Raw genomic sequence first — 19,750 nt, 5'->3', positions numbered from 1 at the left:
CCTCCATGCATAATCTGGGTCTGTTTGTACAATAAAGCCGTATTGATTTTCACATAATTATCGCTGCAATGTTGCATTCATACAGGCTGAATAGCATCCATACAGGCTGAATAGCATTCATACAGGCTGAATAGCATTCATACAGGCTGAATAGCATTCATACAGGCTGAATAGCATCCATACAGGCTGAATAGCATCCATACAGGCTGAATAGCATCCATACAGGCTGAATAGCATCCATACAGGCTGAATAGCATTCATACAGGCTGAATAGCATCCATACAGGCTGAATAGCATTCATACAGGCTGAATAGCATCCATACAGGCTGAATAGCATTCATACAGGCTGAATATTGAAGTAGTGTTGGTAGTTGTTTACAGACGCTTCATGCATTGTCTCAACCTGAATAGACATGGTAGTGTACTGTAATCAGTCCTGGTCCTTGTGAGTATATGAGAGCTGTTAGAAAGATGAGCCATAACAAAGTCCCTAGCCCATGAGACAACACTCATCTTCTTTTTTTTTATATATATATTTTTTTGCATTTTCCAATTAAGAACATTCAAAACAAAAGTGAAAAGATATTAAACAACGATAGGACAAAGTGACAGTAACAGACGAACGTAAACAAAAATAAATTTTAATTATAATTATATAAACAAACATACAATAATAAAACATTTTAAAAAATTTAAATAACGAGACATTGGATCACCTGCCGTAGGCTACATATTATACGTTACGTGAAACATTATGTGAGGATTCTATATAGATTCAATCAATGAGATGTGGGGGGAGATTCTCCATATAGTCAATAAAAGGTTGCCAAATTCTGTAAAATGTCTAACTTATTCCTCAAGCAGTAAGTGATTTTCTCCAAAGGGATACAACTATTAACTTCCGAAAGCCACATTGCAACTGGCAGGGAGGAATCCAATTTCCATTTCAAGGCAATACATTTCTTGGCAATCGCTAGCAATATTTCTGTTAGCTTTATAGTATGGCTTTGCCTAAGATTGGTGTTAGTAAAGTTACCCAGTAGACAGACCTCCGGGTCTAAAGGGAATGCAACCCTGTGAATTGAGGATATGGTATCGCATACCCCCTGCCAGAAACCGTATAGTTTTGAACACTGCCAAGTGGAATGGAGGAATGTTCCTTCATCTGAGCCACATCTAAAACATAGGGAGGAGATATCTGGGTTGAACCTGTGCAGTCTAGATGGGGTGATATAGAGCTGATGGAGGAAATTAAACTGGATCAGTCTGTATCTGGAGTTCAATGTGGATGTAACCCCATCCCTGCACAGGTCACTCCATAGATCCTCATCAAGATCAATACCCAGATCTTTCTCCCATCTAAGTCGGGGTTTATCTAGCCCAGGCAGTGTTAGTCCTGACATAAGAGCATTGTAAACACGGGAAATGGTCTTGAACAGTGGTTGGTCTGCGTGGCAGAGTTGTTCAATAGGTGACATCTTAGGTAGGTTCCATTGTCCCTTGAGAGTCACCCTAATAAAGTTTCGTAGTTGTAGGTAGCTAAAGAAGTCCCTGTTAGGCAAGTGGTATTTCTGTTTCAGCTGATCAAAAGACATAAGAACTCCCTCCTCGTAACAATGTTCCAGAAGAGTGATCCCCTTATCAGACCGACAACACTCATCTTGATGGAGATGTGCTTTTGCTGAGTCTCTGTGGTGGCTACAGTCTGTTCCAAACTGACATGGTACCCCTGTGCGTGCTTAGGCTTGATGCTGGTGTGTGTGTGCTTAGGCTTGATGCTGGTGTGTGTGTGTGTGTGCGTGCGCTCTCGCTCAGGCTTGATCCCAGTGTCACCGTGACGGGTTCTGATCTTGACTGACAGCCCACCGGCCCCTATCTACCTCACAAGGGTCCTTGATGTGAGGGCTAGTCTCTGTTTCCTCCACGGCCCCCATCACGCGGAGAGAGAGAGGAGGAATCGAAACCCAGAGAGTAATTTCTCTTTGACAGGCAAGCCAAATCATCACATTGTGAGTTGACATACAGACAGACAGCGTGCAGAATACAGACAGACAGGTTTCTCCTCCACCCCACCAACCCTGTCTGTTTATTCTCAGGTCTATTACAATAGGAGCAGGTAACATGTCAATTATAATACTGTGTGTCAACACTGGCCTGTAATTTTGACTGCAACTGTGCTGTCTTGTCCAATATTTATTTTCATGTCATGATCTAGGACATGATTTGAAATAACACTTTTCTTTCAATTGCCATAGTTACACCATTTGGCCTGCGATGCTTAAAAGCAATGAAGGCTCTTCCATTCGTGACCGGTTGGACACAGTCACACATTGACCATCTTTCATCAGTGGAACGCCTATGTAACCTGAGATAGATCCCATGTGTAGTGATGAAGACTCCGAGAGAGATTCAGTGTGTGATGGTTCTGTGAGTGGGAGATTCAGTGTGTGATGGTTCTGTGAGTGGGAGATTCAGTGTGTGATGGTTCTGTGAGTGGGAGATTCAGTGTGTGATGGTTCTGTGAGTGGGAGATTCAGTGTGTGATGGTTCTGTGAGTGGGAGTGTTGTATCAGCCTTTCATTCACTGGGTCTGACTATGTCTCCTGCTAGGCTCTGCAGAGCCCCTCTCCTTCCAGTAAGTGAGAACGGTCTCCGGTACGGTGTCTATTTGTTGAGGCGGTCTGAAAATGGACACCGTACTCAAGGTCTGCGGGGAGGTGCTCTGTTACCCTGCAACACTCTTCTGAAGATGGAGAGAGACTTCAGACGTGGCTAGACTTTAGTGTGGGAGGCAAAAGAGGGTTAGATGCCTCTAGTTTAATGCATTTTTAACCATTTTTAACCATATGACTAACAGAATCACAATTGAGCAATAATACTTACTCTTCTGTTTTATTCACAGCAGTTTTCAAGTAATCAAGCAAGAAAATAGCTTGGCGGAGGTCCAGAGGTGTCAAAAGCCCCAAAGTACAACGGAGACTACCATTACTGTTTCCTGTGTTCAGCGTTTACACCCCTGAATTATGCCGTTGTTCTCTGCAGAGGAACAAATGATGTGGTGAGTTAGAGCTGTGACAGGATGTGGCCTGTGCACTGGCTCCAAAGGAAAGTTGCTACTGGCCTCCCAAAGCATGCTGCAACGGCAAACTACAGTTTAGACACAGATGACTATGCTTTGGGTTATCTGTAGGGTGCTCGGGGGACGTTCTGTACCTGGCTTTGATATAATGTAGCTCCGCAGAGTTCCCTCTCTCTGTGGGCCTACACTTTTGAGCCCACGCGTTGCGTTTAAACCTAGGATAAGCCAGGGACGTCCCATGGCTCAGATGAAACAGTTACTGAGAGACAGTTCAGATGAGATGAATGGACTTGGCTTTTTTTGTGACATGACAGCGGATACATCTGTAAAACAGACAGCAGACAGCAGCAGCAGCACAGGACAATAGCTTTTTAAATTGACACTGATCTGATTAGAAGTTTCCTTAGCTGAGGTCCATTTCTCTTCCAAATTTGACATTAGCAATGTTATTCTGAATCCTGTGTACTGCAGTACCTTTTCTTAATTCATCAGCACTGTGGACATGGAGAACAGTGAGAAAATAGTCTCTTGTGACAGCCTTAACATTGAAGCTGATTTGGTTCTGGGTGCCAAGGTAACAACTTGGTCATAGAGACCTCTGCTAGTAGCATTGTTTTGAGCTTGTAGTCCTTTGCTGTCAGAGATACATCTGTGTAATATGTGTGGCTCTAGTCCTAAGGCTGTTTGTTGGTAGCAGTGATTCAGCAGAGCACCTGGGGGCTGGGCTAGCATGAGGGATTAACAACAGAGGCAGCCTGCCTCCCTGGTTCCTCTCTGATTGGGGGGGGGAGCATGCATAACAGGGTTGGTTATGTTTCCACTTGCCACTGAAGAAATATGTATTCAGTGTATGTATTCCTATTGGTTGGTTGAATTTACATATCAATAAGGTGTTATGCCATTGGTCATGCTTGCAGATAGGGGGAGATCGTGAAATGTAAATTCTAAGCAGTCTGAGGGTGAATGGGCAAGACAAAATATTTAAGAACCTTTGAACGGGGTATTGTAGTAAGTACCAGGCACACCGGTTTGAGTGTGTCAAGAACTGCAACGCTGCTGGGTTTTTCAAGCTCAACTGTTTCCTGTGTGTATCAAGAAAGGTCCACTACCCAAAGGACATCAAGCCAACTTGACACAACTGTGGGAAGCATTGGATCAACATTGGTCAGCATCCCTGTGGAACTCTTTCGACACCTTAAAGAGTCCATGCCCCGACGAATTGAGGGTGTTCTGAGTGCAAATGGGGGTGCATTCAATATTAGGAAGGTGTTCCTAGGGTTTTGTACACTCTGTGTGTGCGCGTGCGTACCTGTTAGATATTGCGGGCTTCCTGGGATTTGCTTTTGTATGTTAGCGCTGTAAGAGGGTTGTTAGCTAGCATTTACTAATTGTAGTGGACACATTAGCTCCCTGCTTATTCAGTTATTTTCATGCTAACAGACGAATCACAAATCTACAGCAATCAACATACTGTTGCTCCTGCATTTCTAATGTGCTTCCTTGTGTCTATTGTCAGGTACTTACATTTATTGTATTTTGTACTCATTTTGTCGTTATGACGTTTGATTACAAAATACCCAGTCTGATATTGACATGCAAATGACTAATAACGAATCTACAGCCGTCAACCTACTGTCCGTCATATCTAATGTGCTTCCTTGTGTCTATCGTCAGAATAAACACCAATCAACGGGGATCTCTGGCTGAACAGTCTTTTCTTTAAGAACACAACGCAAGAGTTCCGTAGTACGATCACATCTGTTACACATGTTAGCATTAGCACAGGGACGCAGCCAGCCAGGGACCTGCTCCCTAGTCAGAGGAGTCATCCCTCCAGACCCCAGTCCCTCGCTGTGGGAACATCTGCTTTCTCTGCTGCGCCAACTTGAAAAGGTTATTTTTATAACGACGTCACAGCAACACAACCATGAGAATATCATAGCTATTAAAAAAAAGAAAATGGCAGCACAGTGACTCATGTTTTAGTTAGTGCTGCATATCCTCTCTTCTTCCCTCCAGTTGATCAGGTGGTGGTTATTAGTGATACTGCTTGTGGTTTGATGTGTTTTGAGCAGATAAATGGTTGTACTGTTACTGTAGCTTAGTCTTGTTTTTGTGTTATAACAGGCATTCGTCAAGATGTGACTGGCACATCTTAGTCTTGGCATAGTAAATGTGTGCAAATTAGACCTATAAAAAAACTGCAAGCATAGCTAGCCAGAATACATCTTTTAATAGGCAGAGAAAATACTGTTCAGAAAAAACACAAAAAATAAATGTATTTCATACGTCGATTACCATCGCACAGCATATTAGGAAGTACACTAGTACGAAACATTAGCAATTATTTGTGGGTGACCTCCATAGAAAGAGCTAGAGGTCAGATGGATATTGTTACACAGTTGAGAGCATGGCACTGTCCAAGACCCATCTTCACAAAAAGTCTGAGTTGGAGTGCTGATCTAGGATCAGGTCCATGTGTAATATTGTCCATTATGAGCTGAAAGGCATGACTGATCCGATATCAGCACCTACTCGGGGTAGTCACTAGTTACCACAGCCACAAAGTCATAAACCCAGCCTATTTCTACTTCTCTTCCTGAAACCAGATTTGTATACCTAACCGTAACCACACTGCAAAACTTATGTCTAATCTTGAATTAAGACCAAAAAGCTCATTTTTGTTTTCATTTGTTTTTTTCCCAATATAGACAATCTTGACTGTGGCTGTGCTAACTAGTGGAAACCCGTACTCAGAGACTCTTTGAATACAGGCCCAGATGGTAAAAGCAGAGTATTGAAGACCTTTTTGAGGGCGTCTGAAGCGCTTCTCGATTGTCCAAACAATGCGAATGGATCAAGGCAGAGTGTAATGCATGTTAGTGGGAAGATTATAGCGTGGCCTTTTGGCTTTCTCACATGCCTGATTCACACCATAGGGTCAAACTGAACCAAGCCGAGCTGTACAGTACTGGATTGGACTCGTTACGTATCCACCATAGTAGCTGGAACTGTGCTGTAAAGGATAATGAGAAAATACGATATTCAAGCCAGCACAGTACGTTTCGGTCCTGTAGTCGACCCTGTAGTGTGAAACTGTCAGTCAGGCAACAAGCAGGGGCCTGATGATGATTCTGTGCCGCTGCGCCGGTCCTAGTAAAATACCAAATCAGCAAGCAAGGCGAATAACGTACGTCAGCAAAAGTGGAACGAATGAGAAGAGGAAAAATGTATCTATCCTCCTGATTCCTGCTTGCAGGCAAAAATTCAAGCAGGAAAGACCAGTGACTAGATTGATAAAATAAAAAGTGGTCAGATGAAGCAGATGCTAAACTACAGGACTGTTTTGCTATCACAGACTGGAACATGTTCTGGGATTCCTCCAATGGCATTGAGGAGTACACCACATCCGTCATTGGCTTCATCAATAAGTGCATCGATGACGTCGTCCCCACAGTGACTGTACGTACATACCCCAACCAGAAACCACGGTTTACAGGCAACATTCGCACTGAGCTAAAGGATAGAACTGCCACTTTCAAGGAGCGGGACTCTAACCCGGAAGTTTATAAGAAATCCCGCTATGCTCGCCGACGAACCATCAAACAGGCAAAGCTTCAATACAGGACTAAGATCGAGTCGTACTACACCGGCTCTGACGCTCGTTCGATGTGGCAGGGCCTGCAAACCATTACAGACTACAAAGGGAAGCACTGCAGAGAGCTTCCCAGTGACACGAGCCAACCGGACGAGCTAAACCACTTCTATGCTCACTTCGAGGCAAATAACAGGGCCAGACGGATTACCAGGACATATACTGCGAGCATGCGCTGACCAACTAGCAAGTGTCTTCACTGACATTTTCAACCTCCCTGTCCGAGTCTGTAGTACCAACATGTTTTAAGCAGACCATCATAGTGCCTGTGCCAAAGAACACTAAGGTAACCTACCTAAATAACTACCGACCCGTAGCACTCACGTCTGTAGCCATGAAGTGCTTTGAAAGGCTGGTCATGGCTCACATCAACACCATCATCCCAGAAACCCTAGACCCACTCCAATTTGCATACCACCCCAACAGATCTACAGATTATGCAGTCTCTATTGCACTCCACACTGCCCTTTCCCACCTGGACAAAGGGAACACCTATGTGAGAATGCTATTCATTGACCACAGCTCAGCGTTCAACACCATAGTGCCCTCAAAGCTCATCAATAAGCTAAGGATCCTGGGACTAAACACCTCCCTCTGCAACTGGATCCTGAACTTCCTGACGGGCCGCCCCCCAGGTGGTAAGAGTAGGTAACAACACATCCGCCACACTGATCCTCCCCTCAGGTGCCCCTCCTGTACTCCCTGTTCACTCATGCCTGCACGGCCAGGCATGACTCCAACACCATCATTAAATTTGACGATGACACAACAGTGGTAGGCCTGATCACCGACAACAATGAGACAGTCTATAGGGAGGAGGTCAGAGACCTGGCCGTGTGGTGCCAGGACAACAACCTCTCCCTCAACGTGATTAAGACAAAGGAGATGATTGTGGACTACAGGAAAATGAGGACCGAGCACGCCCCCATTCTCATCGACGGGGCTGCAATGGAGCAGGTTGAGAGCTACAAGTTCCTTGGCGTCCACATCACCAACAAACTAACGTGGTCCAAGCACACCATGACAGTCGTGAAGCGGGCACGAAAAAACCTATTCCCCCTCAGGAGACTGAAAAGATTTGCCATGGGTCCTCAGATTCTCAAAATGTTCTACAGCTGCACCATCGAGAGCATCACTGCCTGGTATGGCAACTACTCGGCCTCCGACTGCAAGGCACTACAGAGGGTAGTGCGAACGGCCCAGTACATCACTGGGGCCAATCTCCTGCCATCCAGGACCTCTATACCAGGCGGTGTCAGAGGAAGGCCCTGAAAATTGTCAAAGACTCCACCCACCCTAGTCATAGACTGTTCTCTCTGCAACCACACAGCAAGCGTTACCGTAGCGCCAAGTCTAGGTCCAAGAGGCTTCTTAACAGCATCTACCCCCAAGCCATAAGACTCCTGAACATCTAGTCAAATGGCTAGCCAGACTATTCACATTGCCCCCCCCTCCCCTCTCCACACCACTGCCACTCTCTGTTGTCATCTATGCATAGTCACTTTGATTATCTCTACCTACATGTACATACTTCCTCAATTAACCGGTGCCCCTGCACATTGACTCTGTACCGGCACCCCCCTGTATATATTGTTATTTTTTACTGCTCGTCTTTAATTACTTGTTACTTTTGTCTGTTATTCTTATATATATTTTTTGAAACTGCACTGTTGGTTAGGGGCTCGTAAGTAAGCATTTCACTGTAAGGTCTAAACCTGTTGTATTCGGCGCATGTGACTAAGAAAATGTGACTTGTTTTGAAACTGTCAGTCAGGCAACAAGCAGGGTCCTGATGATGATTCTGTGCTGCTGCACCGGTCCTAGTAAAATACCAAATCAGCAAGCAAGGCTTGTCAAAGTGAATAACGTACCAAATGAGAAGAGGTAAAAATGTACCAAGCAGATTTGTTTCCTGAACATAAAAAATGAAGGGAGAGAGAGAGAGAATATGCTTAAACAAACATCTATGAGGGCCTTGACCCAGAGAGCAGCCTCAGAGCAGAGTGATTCATGTCCCCTGAAGAAGACGAGGGAAGGAAGGCAGCTGGGGTCGGCTCCGTTTTGGCAGCTCCCTCTGACTGGAGCTGGGAGGAGTAGGAGGAGCTGGGAGGAGTAGTAGGAGATGGGAGTAGGAGGAGCTGGGAGGAGGAGGAGCTGGGAGGAGTAGGAGGAGGAGAAGTAAATAGAACTCATCCCTTTTTCTTTCCCATGTGAAACACTAGCCACTAACCATATCAAAACAGAAAAGCCCCTCGATTGACATGCATCCAACACACCCACACACACACAGTGCACATCTACCAGTACGTACACGCACTCGCACATCTCCAAGTCACACACACTGACACACTCTCACAGGAACACTAACATCCAGACGTATACAAAAGCAGACTTCTACAAAAAATCATGCGGAATTATGGAATGTTTGGATCTTTTTGCTGTGCTGTCCGTCTGACACACACAACTCCAGGACTCTTAACATTTTAAGTGGAATTATTGAGAACTAGTTTTGATGTGGGTCATCGTGACATTCTTAGGAGCACTCTTCATTTGGGAAAATAAATGAGAGAGAGTCTTCACTTGGCTGAAGGCAGTTAGTTCAGGAGTAGCAGTAGTCTCCTCACATCTCTTCCAGAATTCCCTGTCTGTCCTGACTCTCAATTAGATTTTTTAACAGGCAGATTCAAAGGTTTCATAAGACCTGTTTTTTGTTCACCGTTTCTCTTGAGCACGTTTGAGAGGACATCTAGAAGACTATCTCTCTGTAAAGGGATGTGAGGGAAATATCATTTTTTTCCTCTAGGCTGAACTGATTTTGATTTTAAACAGTTTGGGCATTTAATTGATGATCAATGTAAATTATTTTATACCTCCAAATCACAATATGTTCATTTCAAATGATAATCATCGTCTGACTCCTCCGTATGTTTCAGTACAGTCTTAGGGGGAAAAAGGTGCTATCTAGAAACTAAAAGGGTTCTTCGGCTGTTCAAATAGGATAACTTTTTGAAGAACCCTGTTTGGTTCCAGGTAGAAACCTTTTGGTTCCAGTTTATTTTTTTTTATTTTTTTTTGAGATCAATGTAGAACTCTTTACAAAGAGGATTCTACATGGAACCCAAAATAGTTCCACCTGGAACCAGAAAGAGTTCTCCTAAGGGGACAGTCAAAGAACCCTTTTGGATTCCTTTTTTCCATGAGTGCATTGAACAATGATGCACTGTCTGGCAGATAAAAAACACCTTGATTAAGTACATAATTATGAAGATTGTTACATAGAATTGTCCCAATCCTTGAGCTCCATCTGCTCCATAAACTAGTCTAATTCAATACAGGGGTAACATCATGGTAATGTCTTAATTCCACAGAAACAAACACAATGGTGTAAACTGAAGAGAATTGGAGTGGTCAACCATGTTCCTGGCAGTGCGAGACACTGATTGGACAGTCCCGACCCGGACCGCATTATGTTTTTTCAGCGCCAGCCAATCAGAGGAGGGCGTGGGACGGCAGGGAGGTTGTGACACGCCAGCGTCACAGGTTCTCATTGCTGTCTTGGTTATGGCACTGGCTGACCAATGGCGGCTCCAGGAAAGGCAGCTCCTCCCCTGAGCCCTGGAGCTTTAGGACTCTACTGCTCAGGTCCACACAGCACTGGAGATAAAGGATGGATAAGGGAGACGTCAGATGGGTGACCGTGACTGACTATAGGGTCAAAACATGGTTTAACATCAACTCTACTACAGATAGAGTGCAGTGCCATGGAAACTCCATTCGTTTGCAGAACTGCCATCATCCAACAAAGTGCCATTTTAGACAACAGAGGGTTAATAATGTTATGTAAACCAATATCCTCGGAAAGGTCGCCTCGTCTGCTCCAAATAGCAGTTCAATCGGTCTGCACATGGTGATATTAAAGGGAGACACTGTACTTTTTTCAGTTATGTACTTTTCCATCCAAATGGTTCTCTTGAGGGGCACAACATTAAATATGCCCCAGTGCGCATGCATATGTGATCACAATTCACACAATGGCTCTGAGATGCACCTGAGTCTAGCTCTCTGCTTTCCATTGGGCCTAACAGATTCCACTGAGCTTTGTGTTTTACTTCCAGGTCACCAGAACGGCCCAGGGACTAAACTGAACATTTTGTCTCTGTTCTAACAGTTGTCTTTAACTTTAACTCCAGGCTTCCTCCATCTCCATATATGGGTATCTTTCCTTGCAGGCATACGTGATAATTAAACTGGGATTCACCCTTTTTTCCAAGCCACCGGTCTATTTAAGGAGTATTTTGAAAACTTTTCAGCTATGATTTAAATTGAGTTAAAGTTCCCATCTTGAGTTTTGCCGAAGGAGCAGAATACTGAGACTGGGTGCACTAGGAAGGAAAATTGTCTCCGGTATCGCAGATCCTCCGGGGGTGCTTTTGCGTAATCATAGATCTGGTTTGCAGTGCACCCTTAAAGTCTAATTAGATTCTCTGTGAGAAATGGTCGCAATTAGTCTCGTGCCTAATTCTACTTTCCCTCTCAGACCCTCTACGACAGAATTCTGTTCATGTAATTTCCCCTTCTGTTCTGTTTGTTGACTGTCACATTGTGTTGCCATTTCCTGGGATATCCTGGGGAAAGGGCAGCATTCTAAACCTCCTCAGGGAGATGTGCTGATCTGAAGTCTGTCTTATCTGTCTGCTTTCACCTGCAGCCCTGTCCTCACCAGGAAGCGCCAGCAGGGCAGCCGTAACCCTCAGATAACAACACAAACCTGTCTGTCTCTACCTCTGTCTTAACCTGGCATTACTTGATGTGTTCTGATAGGAACCGGCATCTTCAATGTGTTACTAAGGTCTCTGCTTAGTCTAATCGGTACAGCTCAATGTCTGCCTCCTTTTTCCCTATCATTATTTTTAGCAGCTGTTTTCGTTATCTGTGGAGTTCAAGTTGGGGGAGATTTAGGGAGGACGGCAGATTCAAAATACTAAAGGCACTCGCACATCTGAGCAAACGTTTTGCAGGTGCATGGCAACAGTTGAGCAAGATGAATGAAAAAGGAAACCGCACACGGCTCTTGATAGAATCACTGATCTTTAATAAGCTTACGTAATCGGCCTCACGGCCTTCGTCAGCTTTTGTGAGGTTTTTAAAAAATTAGCACCCTTATGTAGACCTGGCCCCACCCACATCCGTTCCACGCATGGAAAGGGGTTGGAGGCGAAAGGAAAAACAAAATAAGTGCTACCAAATATAACAATTTGCATTTCATAAATATTCGAATAAAGTGTGTAAATAAGACGTAGGACGGCAGATCAAACACAGCATTTACATATTTGCGACACTAATGAGGACTTACTTTGAGTTCCTGCAGAGTCTGAAGACCCAGGCACAGCTCAAACACCTCATCCTCTGTGGGGAGATGGAGAGGAGAGACAAATAGAGGAAGAGAGAGATAGAGAGGGGAGCAGAATAAGAAACAGTGAATTTCTAACCTGCCGTGTCTCTCGCTGACTGATTAATTAACACTGCATAAATGAGCTCAAAACTAACAGAAATCATCAGCACATCTCCATTCTCCCATCTGCATTGTGTGTGTGTGTGTGTGTGTGTGTGTGTGTGTGTGTGTGTGTGTGTGTGTGTGTGTGTGTGTGTGTGTGTGTGTGTGTGTGTGTGTGTGTGTGTGTGTTCAACCATTAAGGTATTAGTCTCTCTCTGCTTGTCTTTGTGATTTGTCCCTGGCTGCTGAATAGGAAAGGTCAGGAGCACATGCTGCATACTGAGTACACACTCACGCACACTCACTCTCTCTCACACACACACACACACACGCTGTCACATACACATTGGCTGCCAAGCACATCTCCAACACCTTTTAAGACCGCTGCCTTTTTAGAGCAAGCATTCAGAAATAACACAGCCAGTAAGCAAATCTATTACCATCTGTTAATGTTACTGTCTGAAACAGCTTTGTACCTAGGCACTGATTTGTTGGGGGGGGGGTGATTTACCAAGGGGTTTTGTATTGACATTGGTAAAGGGACATAATCTTGAGGGTGTGGAAAATGGCTTGTGGTCATTGTGAGAGAGCACCCAGACGTTTTGTATTGATCACTGACAGGAACATTACAATTTAACCCCAGCGATTTATATAATCAAGTTTACTTATCCAATCCATAGCATTATTCGATTCAATGTTGTTTGCCACGCCTTCAGTCCAGATAATGCTGAACAGAATGTATGTTTACGGAGAAAGACAAACAAAAGTGTTTCATTGACACTGCCATAACACCTGTATTCCTACCCTGTATGAGTGGACTCTCTCTTGCTTCATTGACAGTCATTACAACTGGCTGCAATGCTGCTTTAAATGTTTATGTGACGTAATATGTGGTCTCCCCTTCCTTACCGGTGACGTGGGCAGAGCACTGGACACTCTGTCTGCCCAGCTGCAGCTGCAGGCCCCTCACAGAGCCCTGGCCCTCTGTCTGCTCACAGGGTGGACCTTCCTGGGTGGGAACCAATCTGGCAACACACAACACGGCCATGGTAGAGGTTTTTAGGACGCTACTCTGTTCTGTCTCTCACAGGCCAGTTTGTTGATGCTGATGCAGTCTGATGTTGGTTGTGGTTGTGTGAGTGCCTGTGGAACTCAAATGTGTTTGTTGGCGCTCTGTATTTCGGTGCTAGTTGGCAAACCTGGACCCGGGAGTGTTATGTGATGGGTGTGGTAGAGGTCGACGGAGAAAGAGATAGCGAGGGAGAATAAGGCCTCTCACCCAAGCCTCCTGCAGCAGGAGCTGGATATGCGGTTGTGTTGACTCCCGGTGTTGATGGAAGCCTTCACCTCAGTGTCGCAGCACTGTGGAAACACAACATAACAACTACTGTGTTAACTGATAGTATAAGTGTATAGTCAACACACTTATACTCCCACAAAGGAGAGAACAGCAGACAGGAACGCGTATATTTATCCTGCAGCTATAGGGAAATATATCTGTTTGATTACAAAAGGCTTCTCATCATATGGGTCCCAACAGCTCGGCTGTTGAAAAAAACTGCCAAACTATGATATAAAGTCTGAATTAAAGGCTTATTGACTCGAGTTTTGGTCAAATTTGTGCTAGTAGTCCATTATTAAGCCACATTTCCCAACCAATTACAGGTAGTGTTTAAGACTAGGCGTTTTCTAGGTTTGGCATAGTTGTTTATATGCAATCACGTTTGTATTGATCCTCTGTCTGAGTCAGAGACTATTGGATCATGAAGCCTGTGCTGATGTTGCAGGACTTTGGCTATTCTGCCTCATGGTTAGAGATAATACCAAACCAACCATGACTGTTTTAGAAAAAAACACCTATGAAATCATTCGTCTCACTCCAGTGGATGTGTTGACTATTAGTTCAACCATTAGAGCCAATGACTGTGTTTGTTTTCTGAAAAAGATCTGAGAGATCTTATCTGAGGCCTGTCCATGCTTTTATAATCCTGAATACATTACTAGACAGTGAAATATTAGCCCAATCAGCAGAGCCTGTGGAATATTCTTCAACTAATCAGCGAACCGGTCAGTTCCTGTTTTGAAAATAGTGCTCGTCCAAAACCATTATGCTCAAGGGCAACATCTTCTGTACAAGAGCAACATGATGTTGTCTTCTGAGCCAGAACCATAGAACAGTTAACAACACAACAATACTTCTGAAGTAAGGATCCTGTGTTTCAGCAGCGCTGTCTTCTCCTGGGTGCCTAAAGCATCCTATCTGTCACACTCCCTGTCATCCAGCGTGTGTGTGTGTGTGTGTGTGTGTGTGTGTGTGTGTGTGTGTTCACCCACCCAGCAGAGCTGCTAACAGCCAGGGTGGTGGTCCTTTATCCTCCTCCACATCTCCCAGTGGTTCTGTCGTAGGGAACTTCATGTCACAATGCTGTGATTCACGGTAAAGGGGAAGCAGACATTGCGGCAGATTCTAATGACTGCAGAGGCCTGGCGGCATGTAGCCTAGTGGTAAGAGCAATGGGCCAGTAACCGAAAGAGCGCCGGTTTGATTCCCCCGAGCCGACTAGGTGACAAATCTGCCGATGTGTCCTTGAGCAAGGCACTTAAACCCATAAATGTAAAATGTTCTATAATGAAGTTTCTGTTGTAAATCTCAAGGCTCTTATTAGAATATTGCATTTAAATGTAAGCTTTTTTTTAAACTAGGCAAGTCAGTTAGCATATCATACTTCTGCGAGTGGAAGGCAGAACAGGCAATGTTGCTGAAAACATGCAACTCTGGAGGGAGGATTTAAAACATGTTCACACTTCACAGCATATGGTGGATCTGCGAGAGTGAGAACGGAACAAGATGTCACACCCGCCCCCTCTCGATGGAGAGGGAAAGACACCGAGTGGACACATAATGATATGCTTCCCTGAACACGAGTTAACACAACCCAGTGACATAACCTCTGTGTCCTTGTTAGGTCAGCAGTACTACCTTGTGGTTTCTGAGCCAGTGTACCTCATCTCAAGCCTTCTCTAACATCCACCATGTTTTGAATGAATGGTTCGATTGGTAGATGGATGGAAGGATGAATAAGGGTTGGATGGGTGGATAAATGGATCCTAGATGTATGGATGGATAAAACATCCTGAGAAAAGCATGTTTTCACTTGTCTTTTTCCTGCCATATTATGACTGTGTATCACAGTACATACATCGACTTGGCTTTAGGGTGTTTTTTACCCCCTAGATTAAAGCCCACTAGGACATCAAATCCCATTGCTGTGGCTGAATGTAAAAATGTATTCCCCGACACACAATAATGGTGATAGTTGAGCTTTCCCTCTTAATCCCTGCAGGCTTCTCACGGCCAGGCTTCTCAGCAGGCCTGCGAACGTACGTTTTTGTCTCTGCCTGAGTGGTGAAAAATTCCTTCCCTTCTGTGAAGTTTAAAAATGGCTCCGGAATTAATGGGTAAATATGGAGCGTGTAACCGCTTTTAAAAACAGAATTAAACAAAGATAAGCTGAGCCCCATGGAATGTTCCCTGGCGAACCACTTACTTCAAACACATACACAGTAGCTGTGTTCGCATACTCAGACTAACCGTACTATTTGTGATGTAAATTGAGAATATAAACTCAGCACAAAAAGAAACCTGTCTTTCAAAGATCATTCGTAAAAATCCAAATAACTTCACAGATCTTCAATGTAAAGGGTTTAAAACACTGTTTCCTATGCTTGTTCAATGAACCATAAGCAATTAATGAACCCTCTGGGGTTTGTGATATATGGCCAATATACCACGGCTAAGGGATTTGTCCAGGCACTCCACGTTGCGTCGTGTGTAAGAACAGCCCTTAGCCGTGTTATTTTGGCCATATACCACACCCCGTCGGTCCTTATTGCTTAAGTATTCACCTTATTTAAGAACCCGGAAACAAAACAATGTCCGAACGTTCTGTTTTGTGGAGGACTTTCGTTGTGGCGTTCTTGCCGTTTTGTGATCGTTAGCTAGCTAGCTCAAAATGTTGTGGGATCATACCAAGAAAAACCTTTCAAAGTCTAATGGCAAGTCTGTGCCACATCCACGGATTATTCAAGGGTAGGAGGGCGATATGAAAAAATGGCCACATATCACCTATGAAGACATCTTCAAATATTTAGTCTCGTCTCTCGGTGTGGATGAGTCAGAGGTGAGGAGCTCGATATCAATACCTCCACAGCGGCAGAGTTGGGCGGGTGCTTATTCACTGTCTTGAGGATGACAACTTGGTGTTCCTCAAAGCAGATGTCCAGCCCAGTCAGAGCAAAACACACCATCATTCTGCCTGGATTCTTGTATCATCTGTCGGTAAGGTGGAGACTGCAGGGTGTTCTTGTGTTGGCTTTTTGTTTATCATAACCCTTTCTATGAATTATATGTTTGACGTTAGCTAGTTACTTAGCTAGCTAATTAATTGGGATGATACCATATCACTGACCAGAACTGATAACGTTAACTATTACAGTAATGGCTCATTGTGTAAGTATATCAGTCTAATCTCGAATGGCAATGAGGTAAGTACAGAATCAAGGTGAGTTTTACAATCAAATAGAAAATGACCAGCATAACCTAAACCTACCAGTTAAAAGGAGACTGTGTAAACTAGTCAGCTGTGAACACCATGTAAGCTTGTGTTCTGTACTGTAATTGACTATTCTAACAGTAGTGTTTTGTTGAAGGTGCTGAATGCTGTGTATGGAGGATTGACAGGGGTGTCCTGTACAGATGAGCAATACCAGTGGAACTCGGGGGACGCAGCGGAATTTAGCTCCAAAAAGGTTGAGCGAGATCTGTTTCAAACGTCACAAACCAAGTGACGAGTTCTCTGACAGCACCACAGCCGCTTCTCCACCTCTACCTCCAACTCCTGCATACCACTCCCACAACGCACTTAAACGTTTGAAAGGAGCCAATGTTCCAGTGTGGAGCTTTCTACACAAGTGCATCAAAGCTTAACCAAACAGTCATTAGGTTCCAGCAGCAGCTACAACAGCCTTATGGTGAACATGGCATCAACATGCAGTGTCAGAAATGCTTGTCATATTATGACATCTATGTTAAGCTGGAGGAGTGTAAATGTGCCAGCTTGGAGGAGGTCACTAAAGCACAGAGTGCCTCCCATGCATTGTATGACGCGCGTTAGCTTTGGATCACTGCTAGCTCAGCAAAGAAGGTTCCTGTGCGCACCTCAACAAATCCCGACTTCGTTGTGCGGGAGAATCTCTTCCCCCGGGTTCCGCAACCACATATAGCAAAGAGAACGAGCAGGTGGCCTACACATGGATGGAGAGCTGAGGGTTTAGTCTGGAGAGTGGAGGCACAATAGTGAGTGTCAAGGAGCCATGTTTTTTTTCTGCAAGCCCAGATCGAGTGTTTAAACTCTCAAGAACTATTAGAAATCAAATGTCCCCTTCTGATTAAGAAGTGTGAGTCTCTGACTGAAATGTTCTCTGGCAAACTCACCGATGTGAAGCTGGTGCATGGGGTTACTCAACCTAATGGAGCCCGTGGGTACTACATGCAGGTGCAAATGGGCATGTTCTGCACAGGACTGGAGAGATGTGCTAGCAGTTGATGTTATTCTTCAATAACACAGACCCCAAAGCAAATCAGGGGGAGAAAAATATATTTATTTAAAGAGAACAAATCATAGTTGAAAGTAGATGGTAGATGTTTATTCTTCCCTGTCCTCAATGTTTCTCCTCTGAACAAAGAGACTGGATGGAGTTTATAACCCAACCCTAGCCCGTGGTTGACCAATTAGAATGTCTTGCAATAAAACTGGGCCAATGGCCAAATAACAAATATCCTGTTTCAGGCTCAATGTTTAGACAATTCGGACCAATGAGAACTTGACACATGTAGCTATGAGTCCCAGACTGAAATTCCTCCCGTGTCCCTGACCCATTAATCTTCAGTTCCCCATTAGAGAAAAACAACTATTTCCATTGATAATGAATTCCCTCTTGACCTTTAGTCCTCTGAGTTGTGTATTTATCTTTGAATATTCGTACAGATGCAAACTGCTTGTCTGGGCTCCATCCGAGCAGGTTGTTATTGATGTGCCTTTTGATGTGAAGTTCTGTGCTGATCTTATCCCTAAACTAAAGACATTCTATTTCACACACATGCTGCCAAGGATAGTAGATGAGTTCCAGTCAGGCAGACCAACCCTGTGCTCCAAATATGTTCATCTATGTGGTATCTAGGGGTCTTATACTTCTCAGTTTTTAAATGGTTCATATATTTTGTGTCTTGTAAAGCTCTGTCAGCTCTACCTTATTATCTAAGCATAACTCTTGATTGGTGTTTTTGTCTGTCACAGTTCACCTTCATATGCACATTTACCTGATTTTATATTTGCATAATTCTTGTTTTTTTATATCTTGCCTTGTACAGCTCTCTTCATACTTGTTTATCTAATGCCTACGGATAATGATTTATGAATGTTTTTATTGTCCCTTGTATAACTCTCTTTTCATATGGCACTTTATGAATTTATCTCAGCATATCATAATTCATCTTGCACTTGGCAAATGATGGTGTTAATAAAACCACTATGAAATTCAACTTTGTTGACATTTTCTTTGATACTTAACATTTTGAAATGAAGGACGAGGAGGCATGTCTAAAGGTTTCAAATGTGTTTTCAGTTTGATTCTGGGTTTGGTTTTCAAGGGCACAAATTAAGAAAGCTTTGCACAGTTATCATCGAGGCAAAGGGTGGCTGCTTTGAAGAATCTAAAATACAAAATATATTTTGAATTGTTTAATAGTTTTTTTGTTTACTTAATGATTCCATATGTGTTATTTCATCGTTTTGATGTCTTCACTATTATTCTACAATGTAGAAAATTGTAAAAATACAGAAAAGGCCATGAATGAGAAGGTGTGTCCAAACTTTTGACTGGTATGTGTTTACACCCCTTTGCTATGACACTCCAAATTGAGCTCAGGTGCATCCAATTTCCTTGTATCATCCTTGATGAAGTCCACCTGTGGCCAATTCAATTGTTTGGGCATGATATAGAAAGAAACACACCTGTCTATATACAGTAAGGTCCCACAGTTGACATTGCATGTTAGAGCATAAACTATAACATGCAGTCCAAGGAAATGTCTGTAGATCTCTGTGATATAAATATGATGAGGCATATATCTGGGGAAGGTATAAAGTGTTCAACGTTTCCAAGAGCACAGGGGTCTCCAGCATTGGGAAACTGAAAAAAATATGGAACTACCTAGATTCGGCCAAGAACCCAATGACCACGCTGACAGAATTACATAGTTCCATTGGCTGAGAAGGGAAAACCTGCTAGAAGGATAACAGTCTCTACAGCACTTTACCAATCTAGGCTTCATGGGAGAGTGGCTAAGCGGAAGCCACTCCTAAGAAAAAGGCACATGACAGCAGGCAAATCCTTCATGAGAACTTGGTTCAGAGTGCAAATGACCTTAGACTGGGGTTAAGATTTACGTTCCAACAGGACA

The 19,750-nt window shown here is 43.8% G+C and overlaps 1 protein-coding gene and 1 long non-coding RNA gene across 2 annotated transcripts in view; one reads left to right on the top strand and one right to left on the bottom strand.

Moving 5' to 3' along the window:
- Positions 1–1,135: 1,135 nt before the first annotated feature.
- Positions 1,136–18,829, top strand: LOC115133029 (uncharacterized). The gene is made up of 3 exons (XR_003864167.2): positions 1,136–2,801; positions 2,903–3,058; positions 16,939–18,829. It is a non-coding gene; the product is annotated as an uncharacterized LOC115133029 (long non-coding RNA).
- LOC115133028 (nuclear receptor-interacting protein 2-like) overlaps positions 5,294–19,750 on the bottom strand; it is a 28,985-nt gene continuing 14,528 nt past the window's right edge. Inside the window, exons 3-6 of the mRNA XM_029665853.2 lie at positions 13,508–13,590; positions 13,138–13,253; positions 12,088–12,140; positions 5,294–10,388 (exon numbers count right to left, since the gene is read on the bottom strand). Of these exons, the coding sequence (XP_029521713.1) occupies positions 10,269–10,388; positions 12,088–12,140; positions 13,138–13,253; positions 13,508–13,590 (372 nt within the window). The 3' untranslated portion in view covers positions 5,294–10,268. The remainder of the gene's footprint in view (positions 10,389–12,087; positions 12,141–13,137; positions 13,254–13,507; positions 13,591–19,750) is intronic.

This window comes from Oncorhynchus nerka, linkage group LG8, assembly GCF_034236695.1.
Source record: "Oncorhynchus nerka isolate Pitt River linkage group LG8, Oner_Uvic_2.0, whole genome shotgun sequence".
NCBI lineage: Eukaryota > Metazoa > Chordata > Actinopteri > Salmoniformes > Salmonidae > Oncorhynchus > Oncorhynchus nerka.
Note: the sequence above shows the minus strand (reverse complement) of the source record. Positions and strands in the feature narration are given on the sequence as shown.